At 44.2% G+C, this 23,724-nt stretch overlaps 1 protein-coding gene across 1 annotated transcript in view; it reads left to right on the forward strand.

Annotated features, from left to right (window-relative positions):
• LOC115120551 (CUGBP Elav-like family member 5) overlaps positions 1–18,534 on the forward strand; it is a 70,362-nt gene extending 51,828 nt beyond the window's left edge. Inside the window, exons 5-11 of the mRNA XM_065013601.1 lie at positions 9,648–9,727; positions 9,806–9,955; positions 10,318–10,456; positions 16,925–17,131; positions 17,626–17,709; positions 18,154–18,297; positions 18,397–18,534. Of these exons, the coding sequence (XP_064869673.1) occupies positions 9,648–9,727; positions 9,806–9,955; positions 10,318–10,456; positions 16,925–17,131; positions 17,626–17,709; positions 18,154–18,297; positions 18,397–18,524 (932 nt within the window). The 3' untranslated portion in view covers positions 18,525–18,534. The remainder of the gene's footprint in view (positions 1–9,647; positions 9,728–9,805; positions 9,956–10,317; positions 10,457–16,924; positions 17,132–17,625; positions 17,710–18,153; positions 18,298–18,396) is intronic.
• Positions 18,535–23,724: the final 5,190 nt, after the last annotated feature.

Below are 23,724 nucleotides of genomic sequence, written 5' to 3' on the forward strand. Positions count from 1 at the left end.
ATACATACAGTGTTGTGATGATGTACAAATGGTTCAAATACAAAAGAGAAATAAATCAACATAAATATGGGTTGTATTTACAACAGTGTTTGTTCTTCACTGTTTGACCTTTTCTTGTGGCAACAGATCACAAATCTCGATGCTGGGATGGAACACTGTGGTATTTCACCCAGTAGATATGGGAGTTTATCAAAATTCGGTTTGTTTTCAAATTCTTTGTGGATCTGTGTAATCTGATATGTGTCTCTAAAATGGTCATACATTGGGCAGGAGGTTAGAAAGTGCAGCTCAGTTTCCACCTCATTTTGTGGGCAGTGTGCACATAACCTGTCTTCTCTTGAGAGCCATGTCTGCCTATGGTGGTCTTTCTCAATAGCAAGGCTATGCTCACTGAGTCAAGTCAAATGTATTTGTCACATACACATGGTTAGCAGATGTTAATGCGAGTGTAGCGAAATGTTTGTGCTTCTAGTTCCGACAATGCAGTAATAACCAACGACTAATCGAACCTAAGAATTCCAAAACTACTACCTTATAGACACAAGTGTAAAGGGATAAAGAATATGTACATAAAGATATATGAATGAGTGATGGTACAGAACGGCATAGGCAAGTTGCAGTAGATGGTATCGAGTACAGTATATACATATGAGATGAGTAATGTAGGGTATGTAAACAAAGTGGCATAGTTTAAAGTGGCTAGTGATACATGTATTACATAAAGATGCAGTAGATGATAGAGTACAGTATATACATATACATATTAGATGAATAATGTAGGGTATGTAAACATTATATTAAGTAGCATTGTTTAAAGTGGCTAGTGATATATTTTACATCAATTTTCATCAATTCCCATTATTAAAGTGGCTGGAGTTGAGTCAGTGTGTTGGCAGCAGCCACTCAATGTTAGTGGTGGCCTTGAGATAGAAGCTGTTTTTCAGTCTCTCGGTCCCTGCTTTGATGCACCTGTACTGACATTGCCTTCTGGATGATAGTGGGGTGAACAGGCAGTGGCTCGGGTGGTTGTTGTCCTTGATAATCTTTATGGCCTTCCTGTGACATCGGGTGGTGTAGGTGTCCTGGAGGGCAGGTAGTTTGCCCCCGGTGATACGTTGTGCAGACCTCACTACCCTCTGGAGAGCCTTACAGTTATGGGCGGAGCAGTTGCCGTACCAGGCGGTGATACAGCCCAACAGGATGCTCTCGATTGTGCATCTGTAGAAGTTTGTGAGTGCTTTTGGTGACAAACCGAATTTCTTCAGCCTCCTGAATTTTAAGAGGCGCTGTTGCGCCTTCTTCACGACGCTGTCTGTGTGGGTGGACCAATTCAGTTTGTCCGTGATGTGTACGCCGAGGAACTTAATAACATAGTCAACACTTTCCTTAAGTTTGGCTAGGTCACAGTGGTCAGGTATTCTGCCACTGTGTACTCTCTGTTTAGGGCCAAATTGCATTCAAGTTTGTTCCGTTTTTTTGTTAATTCTTTCCAATGTGTCAAGTAATTATCTTTTAGTTTTCTCATGATTTGGTTGGGTCTAATTGTGTTGCTGTCCTGGAGCTCTGTGGGTTCTGTTGGTGTTTGTGAACAGAGCTCCAGGACCAGGGACTCTTGGTGAGCGAACCCCAGACCTCACAACCATAAAGGGCAATGGGTTGTATAACTTATTCAAGTACTTTTAGCCAGATCCTAATTGGTAAGTTGAATTTTATGTTCCTTTTGATTGCATAGAATGCTCTTCTTGCCTTGTCTCTCAGATCGTTCACAGCTTTGTGGAAGTTACCTGTGGCGCTAATGTTTAGGCCAAGGTATGTATAGTTTTTTGTGTGCTCTAGGTCAACGGTGTCTAGATGGAATTTGTATTTGTGGTCCTGGTGACTGGACCTTTTTTGGAACACCATCATTTTGGTCTTACTGAGATTTACTGTCAGGGCCCAGGTCTGGCAGAATCTGTGCAGAGATCTAGTTGCTGCTGTAGGCCCTTCTTGGTTGGTGACAGAAACACCAGATCATCAACAAACAGTAGACATTTGACTTCAGATTCTAGTAGGGTGAGCCCGGGTGCTGCAGACTTTTCTAGTGCCTTCGCCAATTCGTTGATATATATGTTGAAGAGGGTGGAGCTTAAGCTGCATCCCTGTCTAACCCCACGGCCCTGTGGGAAGAAATGTGTGTTTTTCTGCCTATTTTAACTGCACACTTGTTGTTTGTGTACACAGATTCTATAATGTTGTATATTGTTCCCCCAGCACCACTTGCCATCAATTTGTATAGCAGACCCTCATGCCAAATTGAGTCAAAGGCTTTTTTGAAATCAATGGTTTGTTTTTTTGTCAATTAGGGTGTGCAGGGTGAATACGTGGTCTGTTGTACGATAATTTGTTAACAAGCCAATCTGATATCTGCTCAGTACATTGTTTTCACTGAGGAAATGTACAAGTCTGCTGTTAATGATAATGCATAGGATTTTCCCAAGGTTGCTGTTGATGCATTTCCCATGGTAGTTATTGGTGTCAATTTTGTCTCCACTTATGTGGATTGGGGTGATCAGTCCTTGGTTCCAAATATTGGGGAAGATGCCAGAGCTGAGAATGATGTTAAAGACTTTTAGTATAGCCAGTTGGAATTTGTTGTCTGTATATTTGATCATTTCATTGAGGATACCATCAACATCACAGGCCTTTTCAGGTGGGAGGGTTTTAATTTTGTCCTTTAGTTCATTCAATGTAATTGGAGAATCCAATGGGTTCTGGTAGTCTTTAATAGTTGATTCTAAGATTTGTATTTGATCATGTATATGTTTTTACTGTTTGTTCTTTGTTATAGGGCCAAACAGATTGGAGAAGTGGTTTATCCATCCATCTCCATTTTGGATAGATCATTTTGTGTGTTGTTGTTTGTTTAGTGTTTTCCAATTTTCAGAGAAGTGGTTAGAGTCTATGGATTCTTCAGTTACATTGAGCTGATTTCTGACGTTCAGTTCCTTCTTTTTTCTTAGTGTATTTCTGTATTGTTTTAGTTATTTACCATAGTGAAGGCGTAGACTCAGGTTTTCCGAGTCTCTGTGTTTTTGGTTGGACAGGTTCTTCAATTTCTTTCTTAGATTTTTGCATTCTTCATCAAACCATTTGTCATTGGTTGTTCATTTTCTTCGGTTTTCTATTTCAGATTTTTAAACTTGATTGGGAAGCTGAGAGGTCAAATATACTGTTAAGATTTTCTACTGCCAAGTTTACACCTTCACTATTACAGTGGAACGTTTTGTCCAGGAAGTTGTCTAAAAGGGATTGAATTTGTTGTTGCCTAATGGTTTTTTGGTAGGTTTTCAAACTACATTCCTTATATATATAGCATTTCTAAATATTACTCAGTTCCTTTGGCTTTGATGCCTCATGATTGAGTATTGCTCTGTTCAAGTAGATTGTGATTTTGCTGTGGTCTGACAGGGGTGTCAGTGGGCTGAATGTGAACACTCTGAGAGACTCTGGGTTGAGGTCAGTGAAAAGTAATCCACAGTACTACTGCCAGGAGATGAGCTATAAGTGTTCCAACCATAGGAGTCCCCTCGAAGCCTACCATTGACTATGTACATACCCAGCGTGTGACAGAGCTGCAGGAGTTGTGACCCGTTTTTGTTGGTTATGTTGTCATAGTTGTGCCTAGGGGGGCATATGGGGGGGGGGGAATGTTGTCACCTCCAGGCAGGTGTTTGTCCCCCTGTGTGCTGAGGGTGTCAGGTTCTTGTCCGGTTCTGGCATTTAGGTCACCACAGACTAGTACATGTCCCTGGGCTTGGAAATGATTGATTTCCCCCTCCAGGAGGGAGAAGCTGTCTTCATTAAAGTATGGGGATTCTAGTGGGGGGATATAGGTAGCACACAGGAGGACATTTTTCTCTGATCATGTCCTTTTGAATTTCTAGCTAAATGTAAAATGTTAATGTTTTGATTAATTTAATGGAGTGAGTTAGGTCCGCTCTATACCAAATTAGCATACCTCTGAGTCCCTTCCCTGTTTCACACCTGGTAGTTTGGTGGATGGGACTACCAGCTCTCTGTAACCTAGAGGGCAACCAGTGGGTCCGTCTCCTCTATACCAGGTTTCTTGTAGGATGTCTGTATTTCCGATATCTTTGGTGAAGTCTGGGTTCCTGCTCTTCAGGCCAAAGGCAGATGACCTCAGGCCTTGGATATTCCAGGATGAGATAGTGAAGTCTTTGTGTTCCATAAAGTGTCCAATGTTGTTGGTTGTGTGGTTTGGCCTCAGACCAGTAAGTGTGAGCAGAGCCTGCTGAGCATCTGGTGTTGATTGGTTGGGGTGGGGGTGTGTATGTGGCCGGTGGTGTTGTGGTCTGGATGTAGGTCCTCTCGGCGTGGGTCCTCTATGTGTAGGTCCGGGGGGGGGGGGGGGGGGGCAGGAAATACTTGCATTTACCCGCATGGTAGCAGGGTGGAAGTCTTTTCATGTTAGCAGGGTGGAGATAACCACTTATGCGTTGGGGAAAGTAGAAGAAGCTTTTTCAATCCCTCCCTTCAGTGCTGTGGCCACCCTTTCCTGCTGTGCTCTCAGGTCGTTTGTGCCTGTGTGTATTATTATGTGGCTAGGTGAACCTAGTTGGTCCTCAGACAGGTCTAGGGCGTGCTGGGTGAACCTAGTTGGTCCTCAGACAGGTCTAGGGCGCGCTGGGTGAACCTAGTTGGTCCTCAGACAGGTCTAGGGCGCGCTGGGTGAACCTAGTTGGTCCTCAGACAGGTCTAGGGCGTGCTGGGTGAACCTAGTTGGTCCTCAGACAGGTCTAGGGCGCGCTGGGTGAACCTAGTTGGTCCTCAGACAGGTCTAGGGCACGCTGGGTGAACCTAGTTGGTCCTCAGACAGGTCTAGGGCAGGCTGGGTGAACCTAGTTGGTCCTCAGACAGGTCTACGGCAGGCTGGGTGAACCTAGTTGGTCCTCAGACAGGTCTAGGGCAGGCTGGGTGAACCTAGTTGGTCCTCAGACAGGTCTAGGGCACGCTGGGTGAACCTAGTTGGTCCTCAGACAGGTCTAGGGCGCGCTGGGGGAACCTAGTTGGTCCTCAGACAGGTCTAGGGCAGGCTGGGTGAACCTAGTTGGTCCTCAGACAGGTCTAGGGCAGGCTGGGTGAACCTAGTTGGTCCTCAGACAGGTCTCGGGCAGGCTGGGGGCTTTTGACACCAGAGTTTGTATATTTTTCCCATTTGAGTCCACAAGCAGAACAATCTGTGTCTTGTGTATGTCCTCACTCGGCGTGGGGGGGGGGTTGTCAGGAAGGCTATTAGGGTGGCTGACAGGGGGGGTGCTCAGAGGGGGTGAGATCCCCTGGGCTTGGGGTTCTTCATTTGTCTGTTCTGCTGTGGTGTCGACGCTATGGTCAGGGTCTGGGGTGGACTGTTCTGCTGTGGTGTCGAGACTTTTGTCAAGATCTGAGATGGGCTGTTCTGCTGGCTTCTCTGCTGGGGTGGCCACCTCTCTAGTGGGTTGTTCTCTATCACACACCATCCCCCTCAACCTCTCCTCCAGCAGTCTGATCATCTCCTCTAGTGCTCTGCTATTCTCCTGCTCTTGCTTTTACTATTGTTGAAGTTGTCTCACCACAGTCCAGAGTGCAGATATGTCTCTTTCCACCTCCAGCTCTCCGGGTCTGGTTAAGGGGGTGTTGTTTTTGTCACGGCAGTCAACAGAAGTAGACCAAAGTGCAGCGTGATGAGCGTACATATTCCTTTATTTAATTGACGGCAAACAAAAACAATAAACAATTCAAAACAACCGTGAAGCTAAAGGGCTATGTGCCACAAACAAAGTTAACCTCTCACAAAGACAGCTACCTAAGTATGGTTCTCAATCAGAGACAACAATAGACAGCTGTCTCTGATTGAGAACCCTACCCCGGCCAAAACATAGAAATACACATTTTTGAACTAAAGAACATAGAATACCCACCCCAAAATCACACCCTGACAAAACCAAATAGAGACATAAAAAAGGATCTCTAAGGTCAGGGCGTGACAGTTGTATTGGACTGTTGATCATACGACGATCGTGACACCACCCCTCGTTAACACCCCCTCTCTTAACAGAGGGGTAGTGTGCTAATATAGCATTGTGCCATGCCAGGGGAGGGTTTGTGTGGAAGATGAGGTTGCTGATGTTCCCATTTTTATAATAGTCAGCAAAAGTGTCTCTTGATTTTCCATAAGGAGATTCATTTTTGTGATCTTTTCTTGCCTTATTATTCTTTACATACACAGGGTACTGTATTTGAATGACCTCTGAACAGCAGGAGGCATCTTCTAAGGCCTCTCCATTTGGTTGGAGTAGACTGTTCGACTCTCCTGCCACTGATGGGCTAAAGGGCTTTGACACCTCTCACTTGACACATCAGTGCTAATTGAAGTTGTATCAAGCTTAGCAGCCTTAATTTAGCATTCAGTCCTTATAAAGTAATGTAATGTATTTTTCTTCCTGGCATTTGGAAATAAAATATGGCTTCAGACTAAACATTACTCACTCAGTTCCAGGTTGGATAGTGTTTTCAGGTTTCTGTTGTTTTCCAGAGCATTTGCTGTATAACGTTGGAATAATAATCTTAGGTAGTTGTAAGGCTTCCAGGTGATTCTGTAATTCCGTCCAAAATCAGGTTGCGAGTTTAGAGTTTTGATTTGGAGTTTGGTTATGTTGTAGAGGGTAGTATCCTGTATAAAGTTGAAGTCTGAAGTTTACATACACTTAGCTTGGAGTCATTACAACCTGTTTTCAACCACTCCACAAATTACTTGCTGTCACGTTCTGGCCTTAGTTCCTTTGTTTTGTCTTTGTTTTAGTATGGTCAGGGCGTGAGTTGGGGTGGGCAGTCTATGTTTGTGTTTTTATGTTGGTTTTTGAGTTTGGCCTGGTATGGTTCTCAATCAGAGGCAGGTGTCGTTAGTTGTCTCTGATTGAGAATCATACTTAGGTAGCCTTTTCCCACCTGTGTTTCGTGGGTGTTTATTTTCTGTTTTTTTCTGTGTCATCACTAGACAGGACTGTTTCGTTTGTTTGTTCTTCCTAGTTGTTATTTTGTTTAGTGTTCAGTTTTGATTATATTAAAAATCATGAACACTTCCCACGCTGCACCTTGGTCCTCACCTTCTTCCACCGACGACGGCCGTTACAGAAACACCCACCACCAAAGGACCAAGCAGCGTGGTGACGAGAGGCAGCGATACCTGGAGAACTGGACTTGGGAGGAGATTTTGGATGGCACAGGGCCCTGGGCACAGGCTGGGGAATATCGCCGCCCCAAGTCAGAGCTGGAGGCAGCGAAAGCGGAGAGGCGGCGGTATGAGGAGGCAGCATGGCAGCGCGGCTGGAAGCCCGAGAGGCAGCCCCAAAAATGTATTGGGGGGTGCACACGAAGTCAGGTAGGAGACCTGCGCCAACTCCCGTGCTTACCGTGGAGAGAGAGGGACCGGGCAGGCACCGTGTTATGCCGTGAGGCGCACGGTGTCCCCGGTGCGTGTGCATAGCCCGGTGCGGTACATTGCAGCGCCTCGTATCGGCAGGGCTAGAGTGGGCATCGAGCCAGGTGCCATGAAGCCGGCTCAGCGCATCTGGTCTCCAGTGCACCTCCTCGGGCAGGGGTACATGGCATCAGCCCCACGCATGGTGTCCCCGGTTCACCAGCACAGCCCAGTGCTGTTCCACCTCACCGCACTGGCCTGGCTACGGGGAGCATTCAGCCAGGTAGGGTTGGGCAGGCTCGGTGCTCGAGACCTCCATTTGCGTCTTCACGGTCCGGTCTATCCGGTGCCAGCTGCCAGAGTCTCCCCCCGTCTGTCCTGAGCTGCCAGAGTCTCCCCCGTCTGTCCTGAGCTGCCAGAGTCTCCCCCCGTCTGTCCTGAGCTGCCAGAGTCTCCCCGTCTGTCCTGAGCTGCCAGAGTCTCCCCGTCTGTCCTGAGCTGCCAGAGTCTCCCCCCGTCTGTCCTGAGCTGCCAGAGTCTCCCCGTCTGTCCTGAGCTGCCAGTCTCCCCCGTCTGTCCTGAGCTGCCAGAGTCTCCCCCGTCTTTCCTGAGCTGCCAGAGTCTCCCCCGTCTGTCCTGAGCTGCCAGAGTCTCCCCCGTCTGTCCTGAGCTGCCAGAGTCTCCCCCCGTCTGTCCTGAGCTGCCAGAGTCTCCCCCCGTCTGTCCTGAGCTGCCAGAGTCTCCCCATCTGTCCTGAGCTGCCAGAGTCTCCCCCATCTGTCCTGAGCTGCCAGAGTCTCCCCCGTCTGTCCTGAGCTGCCAGAGTCTCCCCCCGTCTGTCCTGAGCTGCCAGAGTCTCCCCCCGTCTGTCCTGAGCTGCCAGAGTCTCCCATCTGTCCTGAGCTGAGAATCAAAATTGTCAACGGAACAACAGTAACAACAATAACCAAGGGTTAAAATAACCATACATTGAACAATAACAATAAGCATACAGTAGAGGACATGTGCAGGTTGATTGGTCTGTCAGACACAGTCCCTCAACTTATGGCAGGCAGCAATGTAGTGCGCTGCCAACCCACAGCTCTCTGCCTCCTCCCCCAACAGGACGGGTAGTCTACTCTCATCAGAGATGTCTTTGAAACCTTGGATAAGGGTTTCAAATTTGGGGAAATGACACTCTCTAATTGTTTTATATTTTTCACATTTTGTCAGGAAATGCAGCTCCATCTCAGGTTCTGCTGTTGTGCAGTGGTTGCACAGCCTTTCCTCTACAGGGAGCCAGGTTTCCCTGTGTCTACCCTTCTCAATGGCAAGGCTGTGCTCACTGAGCCTGTACTTTGTCAAGGTTTTGATCAGTAACCATGGCAAACAGTTAGCCACAGTGTACTGTCAATTTAGGGCCAAATTGCACTGCCTTTTACTTTGTGCATGTGCTTGTTTTTCCTAATAAGCAATATAGTTTTGTTTGACTGTGTTGTAATTTGGTTCATTCTGATTGATTGGATGTTCTGGTCCTGAGGCTTCAGTGTGTTAGTAGAACAGGTTTGTGAACTCAGCCACAGGACCAGCTGGATGGGGGGACTCTTTTCTTTGCTCAGCTCTTGGCATTGCAGGGCTTGGTTTTGATATGAGAGGGGGTCACTGTATTTTAGATGTTTCCAAAACTTAATTGCTCTTTTTTGAGTTTTTATTAGTGGATATTGGCCTAATTCTGCCCTGCATGCATTGTTTGTAGAATTCCTCTGGACATGTCGGAGAATCTTACAGAACTCTGCATGCAGGGTTTCAATGGAGTGTTTGTCCCATTTGATGAAATCTTGTTTGCAAGTGGACCACACACCTCGCTGACATAAAGTCTCTCTCTCTCGCTCCCTCTCTCGCTCTCTTTCTCACTCTCCTCTCTTCTCTCTCCTCTCTCCCCTAACTCCTCTCTCCCCCTCTGTCTCTCTCTCCTCTGTCTTTCTCTCTCTCTGTCTCTGTGACTCTCTCTCTCTGTCTCTGTGACTCTCTCTCTGATCTCTCGCTCTCTCTCCTCTCTCCCCTCTCTCCTCACTCCTCACTCCCCTCTCTCTCTCTCTCACTCCCTCCCGCTCTCTCTTTTGCTCCCTCTCTCCTCTCCTCTCTCTCCTCTCTCCCCTCTCCCTTTCCTCTCCCCTCTCTCTCTCCTCTGTCTTTCTCTCTCTCTCTCTAGGTTGTGCGTTTGTGAAGTTCTCTACTCACTCTGAAGCTCAGTCTGCCATCAGCTCCCTGCATGGGAGTCAGACGATGCCTGTGAGTATAACACACACACTCACACACTCACACACACTCACACACACCACTAATCCATGTTATTTCTCTCCCCTCTAGGGAGCGTCATCCAGCCTGGTGGTGAAGTTTGCAGACACAGACAAGGAGAGAACCCTACGGCGCATGCAGCAGATGGCTGGACAGTTTGGCATGTTTAACCCCTCTGTCTCTCTACCCACGTTCACTAGCTACAGCAGCTACACACATGCCGTAAGCACACACACGCACACACGCACATGTGCAGACACTTCACACACACGCACGCACTCACACATCAACACACTCACACATACACACACACACACACACACGCACTCACACGTACACGCACTCACACATACATGCACACACACATGCACATGTGCAGACACTCACACACACACGCACACATACAGACAGACACGCACGCACACACACACACACACACACACACACACACACACACACACACACACACACACAATTTGGTATCTGTTGCTCTGACAGAACGATGCCTCACTGACAGGTTTCTCTCCCATCTCTCTCCTTTCTTTCTTCCCCTCTCCGTCTCCTCCCCTCATCAGTTGATGCAGCAGCAGCAGGCTGCGGTGATGGCCGTGTCTCAGGGGGGCTACCTGGCCCCCAGCCTCTCCTTCCCCTCCGCCCAGCTCCACCAGGTGGGGGCGCTAACCATGAATGGCCTGCCGCACAACCCCCTCAACTCCGTGTCAGGTCAGTCACATAGGATAATTCAGCAACATTCATGATGAGTAGGGTTGGAGAGCTGAAAATATGTATTATCCCCCAGGGCTAATGCCTAAAGGTTGAACTCTGTGGGCTAACACAGTTTGGAGGTGCTCAGATGACCTGTGTTCAATACCTGGTCAGTTACATAGGGGTCTTGTAAACTGTGTGGTATCAGATATCACTACGCGGTCCTGAGATCTATCGCTGTCTGACTGAGGGTCGTGTTACAATTCACCATTGATCCAACAGAATCAGAATAGTGTAACTCTGCATACACACTATAGGCAGCCTGACTTCGTATTCTCATTTAGCTTAATGAACGACCAACTTATGATCAATTCATTGCTCTAGAGAGAGTGTACACACCTGGTTTCTAGGTCTAAATCACTCTGGAAACCAGCAGACATGACCAAACTATATCCAGGAAAATATATTTATTGTGATATAACCTATTCTACTCTGGTCTTCACAGTCTACACTGAGCTAAATAGGAGTCCTGTTTTATAGATCTGCTAAATTCATATTACTGTGGGGTAATCTATGTGGTCCATTAAAGTGTTTAATGTTTTATAGGCCATTAATGAACATATACTGTACACCTTCCAACACCTATATCTCTGTATCATTTATTCTATCATCCTCTATCTCTGTATCACTTTATTCTATCATCCTCTATCTCTGTATCACTTTATTCTATCATCCTCTATCTCTGTATCATTTATTCTATCATCCTCTATCTCTGTATCACTTTATTCTATCATCCTCTATCTCTGTATCATTTATTCTATCATCCTCTATCTCTGTATCACTTTATTCTATCATCCTCTATCTCTGTATCATTTATTCTATCATCCTCTATCTCTGTATCATTTATTCTATCATCCTCTATCTCTGTATCATTTTATTCTATCATCCTCTATCTCTGTATCATTTTATTCTATCATCCTCTATCTCTGTATCATTTTATTCTATCATCCTCTATCTCTGTATCATTTTATTCTATCATCCTCTATCTCTGTATCATTTTATTCTATCATCCTCTATCTCTGTATCATTTTATTCTATCATCCTCTATCTCTGTATAATTTATTCTATCATCCTCTATCTCTGTATCATTTATTCTATCATCCTCTATCTCTGTATCATTTTATTCTATCATCCTCTATCTCTGTATCATTTATTCTATCATCCTCTATCTCATCCTCATCCTCTATCTCTGTATCATTCTCTCTGTATCACTCTCTATCTCTGTATCATTCTGTATCTCTGTATCGCTTTCTATCATTCTCTCTCTCTCTCTGTATCTATCATCCTCCATCTCTGTATCGCTTTCTATCATTCTCTCTCTCTCTCTCTCTCTCTCTCTCTCTCTGTATCTATCATCCTCCATCTCTGTATCGCTTTCTATCATTCTCTCTCTCTCTCTGTATCTATCATCCTCCATCTCTGTATCGCTTTCTATCATTCTCTCTCTCTCTCTCTCTCTCTCTCTCTCTCTCTCTCTCTCTCTCTCTGTATCTATCATCCTCCATCTCTGTATCGCTTTCTATCATTCTCTCTCTCTCTCTCTCTCTCTCTCTCTCTCTCTCTCTCTCTGTATCTATCATCCTCCATCTCTGTATCGCTTTCTATCATTCTCTCTCTCTCTCTCTCTCTCTGTATCTATCATCCTCCATCTCTGTATCGCTTTCTATCATTCTCTCTCTCTCTGTATCTATCATCCTCCATCTCTGTATCGCTTTCTATCATTCTCTCTCTCTCTCTCTGTATCTATCATCCTCCATCTCTGTATCGCTTTCTATCATTCTCTCTCTCTCTGTATCTATCATCCTCCATCTCTGTATCGCTTTCTATCATTCTCTCTCTCTCTCTGTATCTATCATCCTCCATCTCTGTATCGCTTTCTATCATTCTCTCTCTCTCTCTCTCTCTCTCTGTATCTATCATCCTCCATCTCTGTATCGCTTTCTATCATTCTCTCTCTCTCTCTGTATCTATCATCCTCCATCTCTGTATCGCTTTCTATCATTCTCTCTCTCTCTCTCTCTCTCTCTCTCTCTCTCTCTCTCTCTCTCTCTCTGTATCTATCATCCTCCATCTCTGTATCGCTTTCTATCATTCTCTCTCTCTCTCTCTCTGTATCTATCATCCTCCATCTCTGTATCGCTTTCTATCATTCTCTCTCTCTCTCTCTCTCTCTCTCTCTCTCTCTCTCTGTATCTATCATCCTCCATCTCTGTATCGCTTTCTATCATTCTCTCTCTCTCTCTCTCTCTCTCTCTCTCTCTGTATCTATCATCCTCCATCTCTGTATCGCTTTCTATCATTCTCTCTCTCTCTCTCTCTCTCTCTCTCTCTCTCTCTCTGTATCTATCATCCTCCATCTCTGTATCGCTTTCTATCATTCTCTCTCTCTCTCTGTATCTATCATCCTCCATCTCTGTATCGCTTTCTATCATTCTCTCTCTCTCTCTCTCTCTCTCTCTCTCTCTCTCTGTATCTATCATCCTCATCTCTGTATCGCTTTCTATCATTCTCTCTCTCTCTCTCTCTCTCTCTCTCTCTCTCTCTCTGTATCTATCATCCTCATCTCTGTATCGCTTTCTGTCATTCTCTCTCTCTCTCTCTCTCTGTATCTATCATCCTCATCTCTGTATCGCTTTCTATCATTCTCTCTCTCTCTCTCTGTATCTATCATCCTCCATCTCTGTATCGCTTTCTATCATTCTCTCTCTCTCTCTCTCTCTCTCTCTCTCTCTCTCTCTCTCTCTCTCTCTCTCTCTGTATCATCCCTCATCTCTGTATCGCTTTCTATCATTCTCTCTCTCTCTCTCTCTGTATCTATCATCCTTATCTCTGTATCGCTTTCTATCATTCTCTCTCTCTCTGTATCTATCATCCTCCATCTCTGTATCGCTTTCTATCATTCTCTCTCTCTCTCTCTCTCTGTATCTATCATCCTCATCTCTGTATCGCTTTCTATCATTCTCTCTCTCTCTCTCTGTATCTATCATCCTCCATCTCTGTATCGCTTTCTATCATTCTCTCTCTCTCTCTCTCTCTCTCTCTCTCTCTCTCTCTCTCTCTCTCTCTCTCTCTCTCTGTATCTATCATCCTCCATCTCTGTATCGCTTTCTATCATTCTCTCTCTCTCTCTGTATCTATCATCCTCCATCTCTGTATCGCTTTCTATCATTCTCTCTCTCTCTCTCTGTATCTATCATCCTCCATCTCTGTATCGCTTTCTATCATTCTCTCTCTCTCTCTCTCTCTCTCTCTCTCTCTCTCTCTCTCTCTCTCTCTCTCTCTCTCTCTGTATCTATCATCCTCCATCTCTGTATCGCTTTCTATCATTCTCTCTCTCTCTCTCTCTCTCTCTCTCTCTCTCTCTCTCTCTGTATCTATCATCCTCCATCTCTGTATCGCTTTCTATCATTCTCTCTCTCTCTCTGTATCTATCATCCTCATCTCTGTATCGCTTTCTATCATTCTCTCTCTCTCTCTGTATCTATCATCCTCCATCTCTGTATCGCTTTCTATCATTCTCTCTCTCTCTCTCTCTCTCTCTCTCTCTCTCTCTCTCTCTCTGTATCTCTGTATCTATCATCCTCCATCTCTGTATCGCTTTCTATCATTCTCTCTCTCTCTGTATTGCTTTCTATCTCTTTATCTCTGTCTGTCTCTGTCTGTCTTTATCTCTGTCTGTCTCTGTCTGTCTTTATCTCTGTCTGTCTCTGTCTGTCTTTATCTCTGTCTGTCTCTGTCTGTCTTTATCTCTGTCTTTCTCACTGTCTCTGTCTTTTCTTCTCTCTTACACGCACGTATGGATGCACACACACACACACATACACACACAATCACACACACCACTAAAGGCTATCTGATCACAAATACAGTATTTGGGATGCCTACCCAGTACACACAAAATCATGCAAATAGGAGAAGGCCTTATGTCCCTCCCGAGGATGTATCAGTTTAGTGTAGACAAACATCCAGCCCATTTCACTGTGGGACAAAATCTTTATTTGTCGCAGTTGTAGACAAGACAGTGAGCAGGGAGAACAGAAAAATGCCTCTGCTGCTGCCTCAGTGAGTTGCATGTCATTGCATGGATATGCTGACATTACAGAGTGATTTCATCACCTTGTGAGCTTTGAGAAGCCTGCTGTTAACCCCACACACACTTGTACACATTCTCACACACACACACACACACACACATAAATACACTGAGTGTAAAAAACATTAGGAACACCTTCCTAATATTGAGTCGCATACCGTTTTGCCCTCAGAACAACCTCAATTCGTCGGGACATGGATTCTACAAGGTGCCGTTGCCTTTCCAACAGGGATGCTGGCCCATGTTGACTCCAATGCTTCCCACAGTTGTGTCAAGTTGGCTCAAATTTGGACTCATCAGACCAAAGAACAGATTTCCACCAGTCTAATGTCCATTGCTCATGTTTCTTGTCCCAAGCAAGTCTCTTGTTCTTATTGGTGTCCTTTAGTAGTGGTTTCTTTGCAGCAATTCAACCATGAAGGTCTGATTTACACTGGACAGTTGATGTTGAGATGTGTCTGTCATTTGAACTCTGTGAAGCATTTATTTGGGCTGCAATCTGAGGCTGGTAACTCTAATGAACGTATCCTCTGCAGCAGAGGTAAGTTTGGGTCAGAGGTAAGTTTGGGTCAGAGGTAAGTTTGGGTCAGAGGTAAGTTTGGGTCAGAGTTAACTTTGCGTCAGAACGCAATCATAGTTTCACAAACAATACAGTTCTCTTCCAACTGCTTTGTACAAAACATTACAGGTGTGTTGGTCCGATCTAGTCACAGTTTATCTGTTGCATACTGTTCAGTCCCGTTGAATACTGACTGCGTACAGTCCTTTCCTGTGGCGGTCCTCATGAGAGTCAGTTTCGTCATAGCGGTTGATGGTATTTGCGACTGCACTTCAAGAAATGTTAAAGGTTATTGACATTTTCCGTATTGACTGACCTTCATGTCTTAAAGTAATGATGGACTCTTTGCTTATTTGACCTGTTCTTGCCATAATATGGACTTGGCCTTTTACCAAATAGGGCTATCTTCTGTATACCACCCCTACCTTGTCACAACACAACTGATTGGCTCAAACACATTAAGAAGGAAATAAATTCCACAAATTAACTTTTAACAAGGCACACCGGTTAATTGAAATGCATTCCAGGTGAATACCTTGGGAAGCTGGTTGAGGGAATGTCAAGTGTGTGCAAAGCTGTCATCAAGGCAAAGCGTGGCTGCTTTGAAGAATCTCATAAAATATATTTAGATTTGTTTAATACTTTTTTGGTTACTACATGATTCCATGTGTTATTTCATAGTTTTCATGTCTTCGCTACTAGTCTACAATGTAGAAAATAGTAAAAATAAGAAAAACCCTTGAATGAGTATGTCCAAACTTTTGACTGCTACTGTACTTCAAGGCTTAAACATCCTTCTTTAACATGTCTCCTCCCCTTCATCTACACTGATTGAAGTGGATTTAACAAGTGAACTCAATAAGGGATCATATCTTTCACCTGGATTCACCTGGTCAGTCTATTTCATGGAAAGAGCAGGTGTTCTTAATGTGTTGTATACTCAGTGTACATAAGACTAGCACACGCACACTCGCCCACCGGTCTCTCTATCTCTCCATTCTATCTACCTCCTCTCTCCCATTTTCTCTCATACACATTTACTCCAATCTATGTCTCGGTGTAGTGAGGATTTCTGTCTCTGGTGTAGTGAGGATTTCTGTCTCGGTGTAGTGAGGATTTCTGTCTCTGGTGTAGTGAGGATTTCTGTCTCGGTGTAGTGATGATTTCTGTCTCTGGTGTAGTGATCATTTCTGTCTCTGGTGTAGTGAGGATTTCTGTCTCTGGTGTAGTGAGGATTTCTGTCTCGGTGTAGTGAGGATTTCTGTCTCTGGTGTAGTGAGGATTTCTGTCTCGGTGTAGTGATGATTTCTGTCTCTGGTGTAGTGATCATTTCTGTCTCTGGTGTAGTGAGGATTTCTGTCTCTGGTGTAGTGAGGATTTCTGTCTCGGTGTAGTGAGGATTTCTGTCTCGGTGTAGTGATGATTTCTGTCTCGGTGTAGTGAGGATTTCTGTCTCTGGTGTAGTGAGGATTTCTGTCTCGGTGTAGTGAGGATTTCTGTCTCTGGTGTAGTGAGGATTTCTGTCTCTGGTGTAGTGATCATTTCTGTCTCTGGTGTAGTGATCATTTCTGTCTCTGGTGTAGTGAGGATTTCTGTCTCTGGTGTAGTGAGGATTTCTGTCTCTGGTGTAGTGAGGATTTCTGTCTCTGGTGTAGTGAGGATTTCTGTCTCTGGTGTAGTGAGGATTTCTGTCTCTGGTGTAGTGATGATTTCTGTCTCTGGTGTAGTGATGATTTCTGTCTCGGTGTAGTGAGTTTGTATTCCCCCACTGCAGGTCTGAGCTCCCCTCCGTCCACCATGCCCTCCTCCCTGCCCAGTCTGGTGACCCCCATGATGAACGGGTATACGGGCCTCGCCCCCCAGGCTAACATGCACCCTCTGGAGACCCTCTACACCAACGGCCTGCCCCCCTACTCCACCCAGAGCCCCACTTCTGCAGACACACTGCAACAAACCTTTACTGGGGTGCAGCAATACACAGGTGCAGTCCACTACACATCTCTGTTCTCGAATCCTGATCTTGATACATCCAGGTCTTCACCAGAGTCTGTTGAATGTGACTCATAAAGGACTAACTCAATCCCCACGCTCTCTCTTTTCTTTTTCACTTACTGCCTATCTATCTCTCTCTCTCTCCCTTTTTCTCTCTCCTCTTTGTCCTCTCTCTCTCTGTTTCGCACTTTCTCTGTCTCTACTCTTTCTCTCCTCTCTTTCTCTCTCCTCTTTGTCCTTTCTTTCTCTCTCTCTCTCTTTCTCTCTCTGTCTCTCTGCTATCCTCTCTCCTTCTCTCTTTCTCTCTCTGTCTTTCCTGTCTCTTTTTCTCTCCCTCTCTCTCTGCTCTGCTATCCTCTCTCCTTCTCTCTCTTTCTCTCTGTCTTTCCTCTGTCTCTCTTTCTCTCTCCCTCTCTGTCTGTCGCTCTGCTCTCCTCTCTCTCTCCCTCTTTTCTTCCTCCCCCTCCTCCCTTTCCTCTCTAGCCATCTACCCAGCGACTACACTGACGCCTATAGGTCAGTCTCTGGCACAGCACCCTCAGGTCATTGGCCAACAACAGAGGGAAGGTGAGGGTGAGTAACTATATTTACTAATTATTAATCATCATCATTATCAACAACATCATGAGTATCAAGTTTCAAAGCTTATTTGTCACATGCACAAGATACAGCAGGTGTAAAACAGTACAGTGAAATGTTAACTTACAGGCTCTTTCCCGACATATTCACTATCACTGTGAGAGGAAATCATTTAAAGGACTAATACAAAGTACTAATATAATGTATTACTATATAGTACTAATATAAGGTACTAATATAATGTACTAATTTGAAGTAAGAAGACGAGAAGAACCAACAAAAAAAAGATATGTACAGGATCAGTGCCAGTTCCATAATTACAATGTGCAGCAACCTTAGTGGTGATCATGATGATTTTCTGTGTTAAAAATATACTGTACAATCATGATACTAGGGTGTGTGTGTGTGTGTGTGTGTGTGTGTGTGTTCCAGGACCAGAGGGATGTAACCTGTTCATCTACCACCTGCCCCAGGAGTTTGGGGATAACGAGCTGATGCAGATGTTCCTGCCTTTCGGCAATGTCATCTCCTCCAAGGTATTCATGGACAGAGCCACCAATCAGAGCAAGTGTTTTGGTGAGTGACAAATGTTTCTAACCAAACACAACCAGCGCCTAGGTGATTGAAGCTACCACCAACCATTCAGAGCATCTGTCTGTGTCTGTATGTATGCAGGCTTTGTGAGCTTTGATAACCCGGGCAGTGCCCAGGCTGCCATCCAGGCCATGAATGGTTTCCAGATCGGCATGAAGAGACTAAAGGTGCAGCTGAAACGTCCCAAAGACGCCTGCCGTCCCTACTGACACCCCCCAGCAAAGGTAAAAACCTGTGTCTACTATTATAGATAATATAATGAAGTTATTCGTGTTTTTATCAATGCTGTTTCACCCTGATTTTAGCTGTCTATGTTGATCAAAAACTATATAACAAAGTTACACTTCACACTAGTGTCCCGAGTCAGATTCTAGCGCTTCTCTTTCCCTCTCTCCCAATCTCTCTCTCTCTCTCTCCCAATCTCCCTCTCTCGCTCTCTCATTATTGGTATTTCTCTCTCTCTCTCTCTCTCTCTCTCTCTCTCTCTCTCTCAATCCCTCTCTCTCTCTCTCAATCCCCCTCTCTCTCTCCCAATCCCCCTCTCTCTCTCGCTCTCTCATTATCGGTATTTCTCTCTCGCTCTCTCATTATCGGTATTTCTCTCTCTCTCTCCCAATCCCCCTCTCTCTCTCTCGCTCTCTCATTATCGGTATTTCTCTCTCTCTCCCAATCCCCCTCTCTCTCTCATTATCGGTATTTCTCTCTCTCTCTCCCAATCTCTCTCTCTCGCTCTCTCATTATCGGTATTTCTCTCTCTCTCTCTCTCTCTCTCTCTCTCTCTCTCCCCAATCCCCTCTCTCTCTCTCTCTCTCTCGCTCTCTCATTATCGGTATTTCTCTCTCTCTCTCCCTTCCTTCCTCTTCCCCCCTCTTCCTTTCTCTTCCTCTCACCCCCCCCCATAGGTTTAAACAGAAGTATGGAGGACGTCTTTGATGGAATAAGACATTTCATGAAGGAACAAACTCAAAAGTAATTCTGTTTTTAAAACAATGGAAAATAGACTTCATATGGGAGTTGGGAAGAGATCTGCTTTCATCTTCAAACATATCTGACTGGGAGAGGACAGAACTCGCAGCTCTGCAACAGTGAACGTTTGGTATTACAGACAGAGAGCAATGGGATAGAACAAGACTTTCAAAACAAATATTTTTGTTGTTTTTTGTTGATACAAACAGAAACAACTTTGAACAATTCAGCATCTTTGGAGACTTGGTAGTGAAGAAGAACACCACAAGCCGACTAACAAGCAATGCTAGAAAGGATATGGATTTCTGATAGACTCAAAAAGCATAGTAAACAAGAGACTTCAGGTTTTTCCTACCATGTAATGAACGAATAAGGGTTCAAAGTTGATCTGAGGATGCCCAGTATATCTGGGAAGAGATGATTTACATCTTTCTTTCTCTCTCTCTCTTTCTCTCTCTCCTCTTTATACTTTCTCTGTGAGTCCCAAGCTTGCAAATTTCTCAAGTTTCCATAGCAACCAAGCGAACTGCACCCCCTTGGGATCGGAGGACCAAATGTTTTTCTCTTTCTCTTTAATAGTCATGTACAAAATACTAACAATCATAATACAATAACAGTATACTGCTTAGTTTAGTGCAAACTAACATTGAAAAAGAATTGAAATGCAGTATTCTACTGTAGTTGAATACATAACAGTGACAGAAAGGTTCTTTAGGTCAGCATTGGATAATTCACATCAGTGTACAGCTGACTACTAAGCAGTATGTAAATGTGAAATTGGATCATGTAGCAGTCAGTTGGAGAGGTTAGTGAGGGAGAATGTTGCCGCAAGCTCTTTCTGAGGGCTGGAATAGATAATGGAGCAGTTGTTTTGTTGAAAACCACCTCTCATCATCTGTTTACTGGTACACTTCATCTTTGGGCACTCAGTTTGATCCTTAAACTATTTGAGTTCTGTCTCCCTCTGTGCAGCAACCACTCTGTTCTATTCAAAGATGCCCATAGGTACAGATCTAGGATCAGCTCACTTTACCTGAATATTAACCTTTAAGCTGGAATCCATTGTGGTGAAACTGCCCTCGTCCGTTTGCAATATTACAACAACAAACACATTACTTCAAACAATGAAGTAACGTGTTTTTCCCCTCTGACATCATTACATGCACTATTCTGCCTATAGAGCAAAGGCCATTGGATCACATTTCGCTTCAGAAGCTAACTGCAGGTCTCGGGTCAGGGGTTAAAAAAATGATGTCAGGAGTGCCACATGGAGTAGAATGACTAATACTATACTGTCATGTATAGTGTAATGTTATTGGAGTATATCTAATACATAAAGTATAAATCCATAGAAACTGTTCATAGGAACTGATCTTAGGTCAGCTTTCTGGTTTAGGTGCTTAATGGTTTAAGTTAGGATTTGGGGAGGGACAGCTGATCCAAGATCTGTGTCCACTTTGTTTAGCCAGTAGACTTCATGCATCGGGTTCTTCCTGGTCAGGTCACATTCTCATGAAAAACTCCTCCCCCTTACAGTAGCACAGAAACACTAGTATGGCACAAGTTAGAAGTTGTTTATTGCACAAGCTATTTTATCATTGTATAACAGGGGTGTCAAACTCATTTTGCGATGGGGCCACATTCAGTCTTCAATGAGATCCGGAGGGCCGCAGTGAAAATGGCTTATATTTCACCGGCCTCTAAATGTTCAATAAATTGTCCTCTATCCATCGTTTGTTGAATTTGCGTTTCTCCCTGACAGTCTAGCAGTCATTTGGGTGATTATTAGCTCGCTGGACAAAGTATATTGAGTTTGTTTTCCTACACACAAAAAAACAGAAACAATATTATTTTTGACTCAAACCACCCACAAGCCAGATTAGACCCCCTCGTGGGCCAGATCCGCCCGCAGACCGTATGTTTGACATCCCTGGACTACACAAACTCGGGAAAAGCAGGTCTGGTTAAATCCGGACAGTAAACTGTCAGGGAAAGTGTCATCAACAGCAGCACAGAGTGATGCAGAGTTAGAGTAGAAAGCTGTTCGATCCAATTGAGTCTGACACCGTCCGACAACCATTACAGTTTAGCAGGTGTCTGCTTGCATTTGGGTGAATGTTTTATTTAGTTTGGAGAGACAGAGAGCGCAGACACTACTTTATTGGGAGAAAACATGAAATTGGCTTTTAAAGGGCTATAGATGGTCCAATTGTGAGAACTAGTCATTCATTGTGCTGTGTAGGACAGGTTGGGAACATTGTCACAGTACCTCCCTCAGGGAACACTAGAAACCAACAGAGGAACATTAAAAAAAACACTCTAGAATGCACCGGTGACAATTCCAAGAGACACTAAAATGCACCGGTGACAATTCCAAGAGACACTCTAGAATGCAGTGGTGACAATTCTAAGAGACACTCTAGAATGCACCGGTGACAATTCCAAGAGACACTCTAGAATGCAGTGGTGACAATTCCAAGAGACACTCTAGAATGCACCGGTGGCAATTCCAAGAGACACTCTAGAATGCACCGGTGACAATTCCAAGAGACACTCTAGAATGCAGTGGTGACAATTCCAAGAGACACTAGAATGCAGTGGTGACAATTCCAAGAGACACTCTAGAATGCAGTGGTGACAATTCCAAGAGACACTCTAGAATGCAGTGGTGACAATTCCAAGAGACACTCTAAAATGCAGTGGGTGGGGGGGGTTCTCTCTTTTTCTTTCATTTTTGGTCATCATCACATCTTCAAGAGTGAACCATATTTTCACAAACTCCAAGGGAATGTTACTGCCTATTTTGCTTACAGACAATTCCTGACCCAATATACCCTGAGAGATACACAGAATAGCATGTTTCACAGAACAGTCCTAATGGCACACTGAACATGGCTACTGCTCCAAATATCACTGACTATTGCTGTGAGTTGGAATGTCCCCTCCACTTCTATCCTATATGGTGAGCACTGTCTGTCAATCATGCTGTGAGGCTGGACATAAGGACCAACATAGAATTAATTTGTTTGTCATCTTGTAATAGCAGAAGATACTATCAATCATATCATAAGTGAAGTTGCCAAATAATGTTTAATCTATCTATGAATTCTAATATGTAAATGTGATTATCTTGTAACATTCCAGACCAGTTGGCAGCTGAGAGATAAATATGAAGTAGCTACTTTAGTTTGATCGATATTAGTTTATTCACTGTGCACAGAATCATAAACCAACTGGACATGTGGGTAAACCAATGAAAATGTATATTCAAGATGTGTATTATACATTGATTTATTTTCATGGGTTTTAATCATTGTCAAGATATTGCTTACTTCTTATTAGCTGCCAGCCTTGTATTCTCTTGTATCCGCGTGTAGTTTCCTCACAGAGATGTATTCAAAGGAAGAAACGGGACGTTTTGTTTAGAGTCAAGGGTCAACTCCATTTCAATCGCTTGTCAGTCGAACTGGACAATACAATTTCTCTATGGGACAGAAGTTAAACTCCTGTATTGACTGTTAAGACAACACTGTCAGCTTTAATGATGCATGCCTCTGTGAAAAGTTTACTGACCAGCAGCCTCTCAACACTGTCAGCAGCGTAGTAATATAATTATTAGTGAGGGGGAGCAGTCAAATTGCTTTGGTCTGAGGGTCAAAAACCCTTCTTGGAATTATATTTTTATGGTAAGCAGAGCTTGGCCTGCGACTGATGCAGGAAGAAAGTCAGTCTTGATGTTTGATCCTGAGGTAATAGAAGTAGTCCTAGTTGCACTAAGAGACAAGCAGTGCACTACAGTGACCTGACAGGTTATTTGACCTTTGCTCATCCAATAAATATAAAGCAGTATCCTGAAGGCTAAATGCTATTATTGCCAAGAAGATGGTTGGAAATCTATGTGTATATTTCCATGTTTTATTCAGGTTCTGGGGTTATATGCTTTTCGGGGGTTGGGGTATATAAAGATAGTTTACTGTGCTTTTTCTATATGCATTTATTAACTACTACCTGAATGAAGCCATGTTACTTTCAATCAAATGACTACATGTATACTTAGCATTCCTACTGCACTACCTCTATAAGGTGATGTGTATATAAAAAAACAAGACTTCTATTTTCATTTGATGATTTATTATGAGTTTGTGTGTTTACTGCCAAAATCCACCTACATCCATCCTTACTGCTCAACTGGAGGCTTGGGGATTTGGACGATAAGGTGACTTGGATAATGGGAGGGGGTGTCATGCCATTCTAATGAATGAGACTGTATGTATCTGTACTGTGTTTTGAATGCCATGGGAAAGGAGAATATAGCTTGATGTAAATAAGGAAATTTGTTTAATTCCATAATAGTCAGCACACAAATCTTTTCAGGTAATGGGGCGATGGCTGGGGGATTGATAGAGAGGGGTAGGGGTGATAGTGGAGATAGTGGTGGTGGCT

The sequence above is a fragment of the Oncorhynchus nerka genome, linkage group LG9b (assembly GCF_034236695.1).
Source record: "Oncorhynchus nerka isolate Pitt River linkage group LG9b, Oner_Uvic_2.0, whole genome shotgun sequence".
In the NCBI taxonomy this organism is placed as follows: domain Eukaryota; kingdom Metazoa; phylum Chordata; class Actinopteri; order Salmoniformes; family Salmonidae; genus Oncorhynchus; species Oncorhynchus nerka.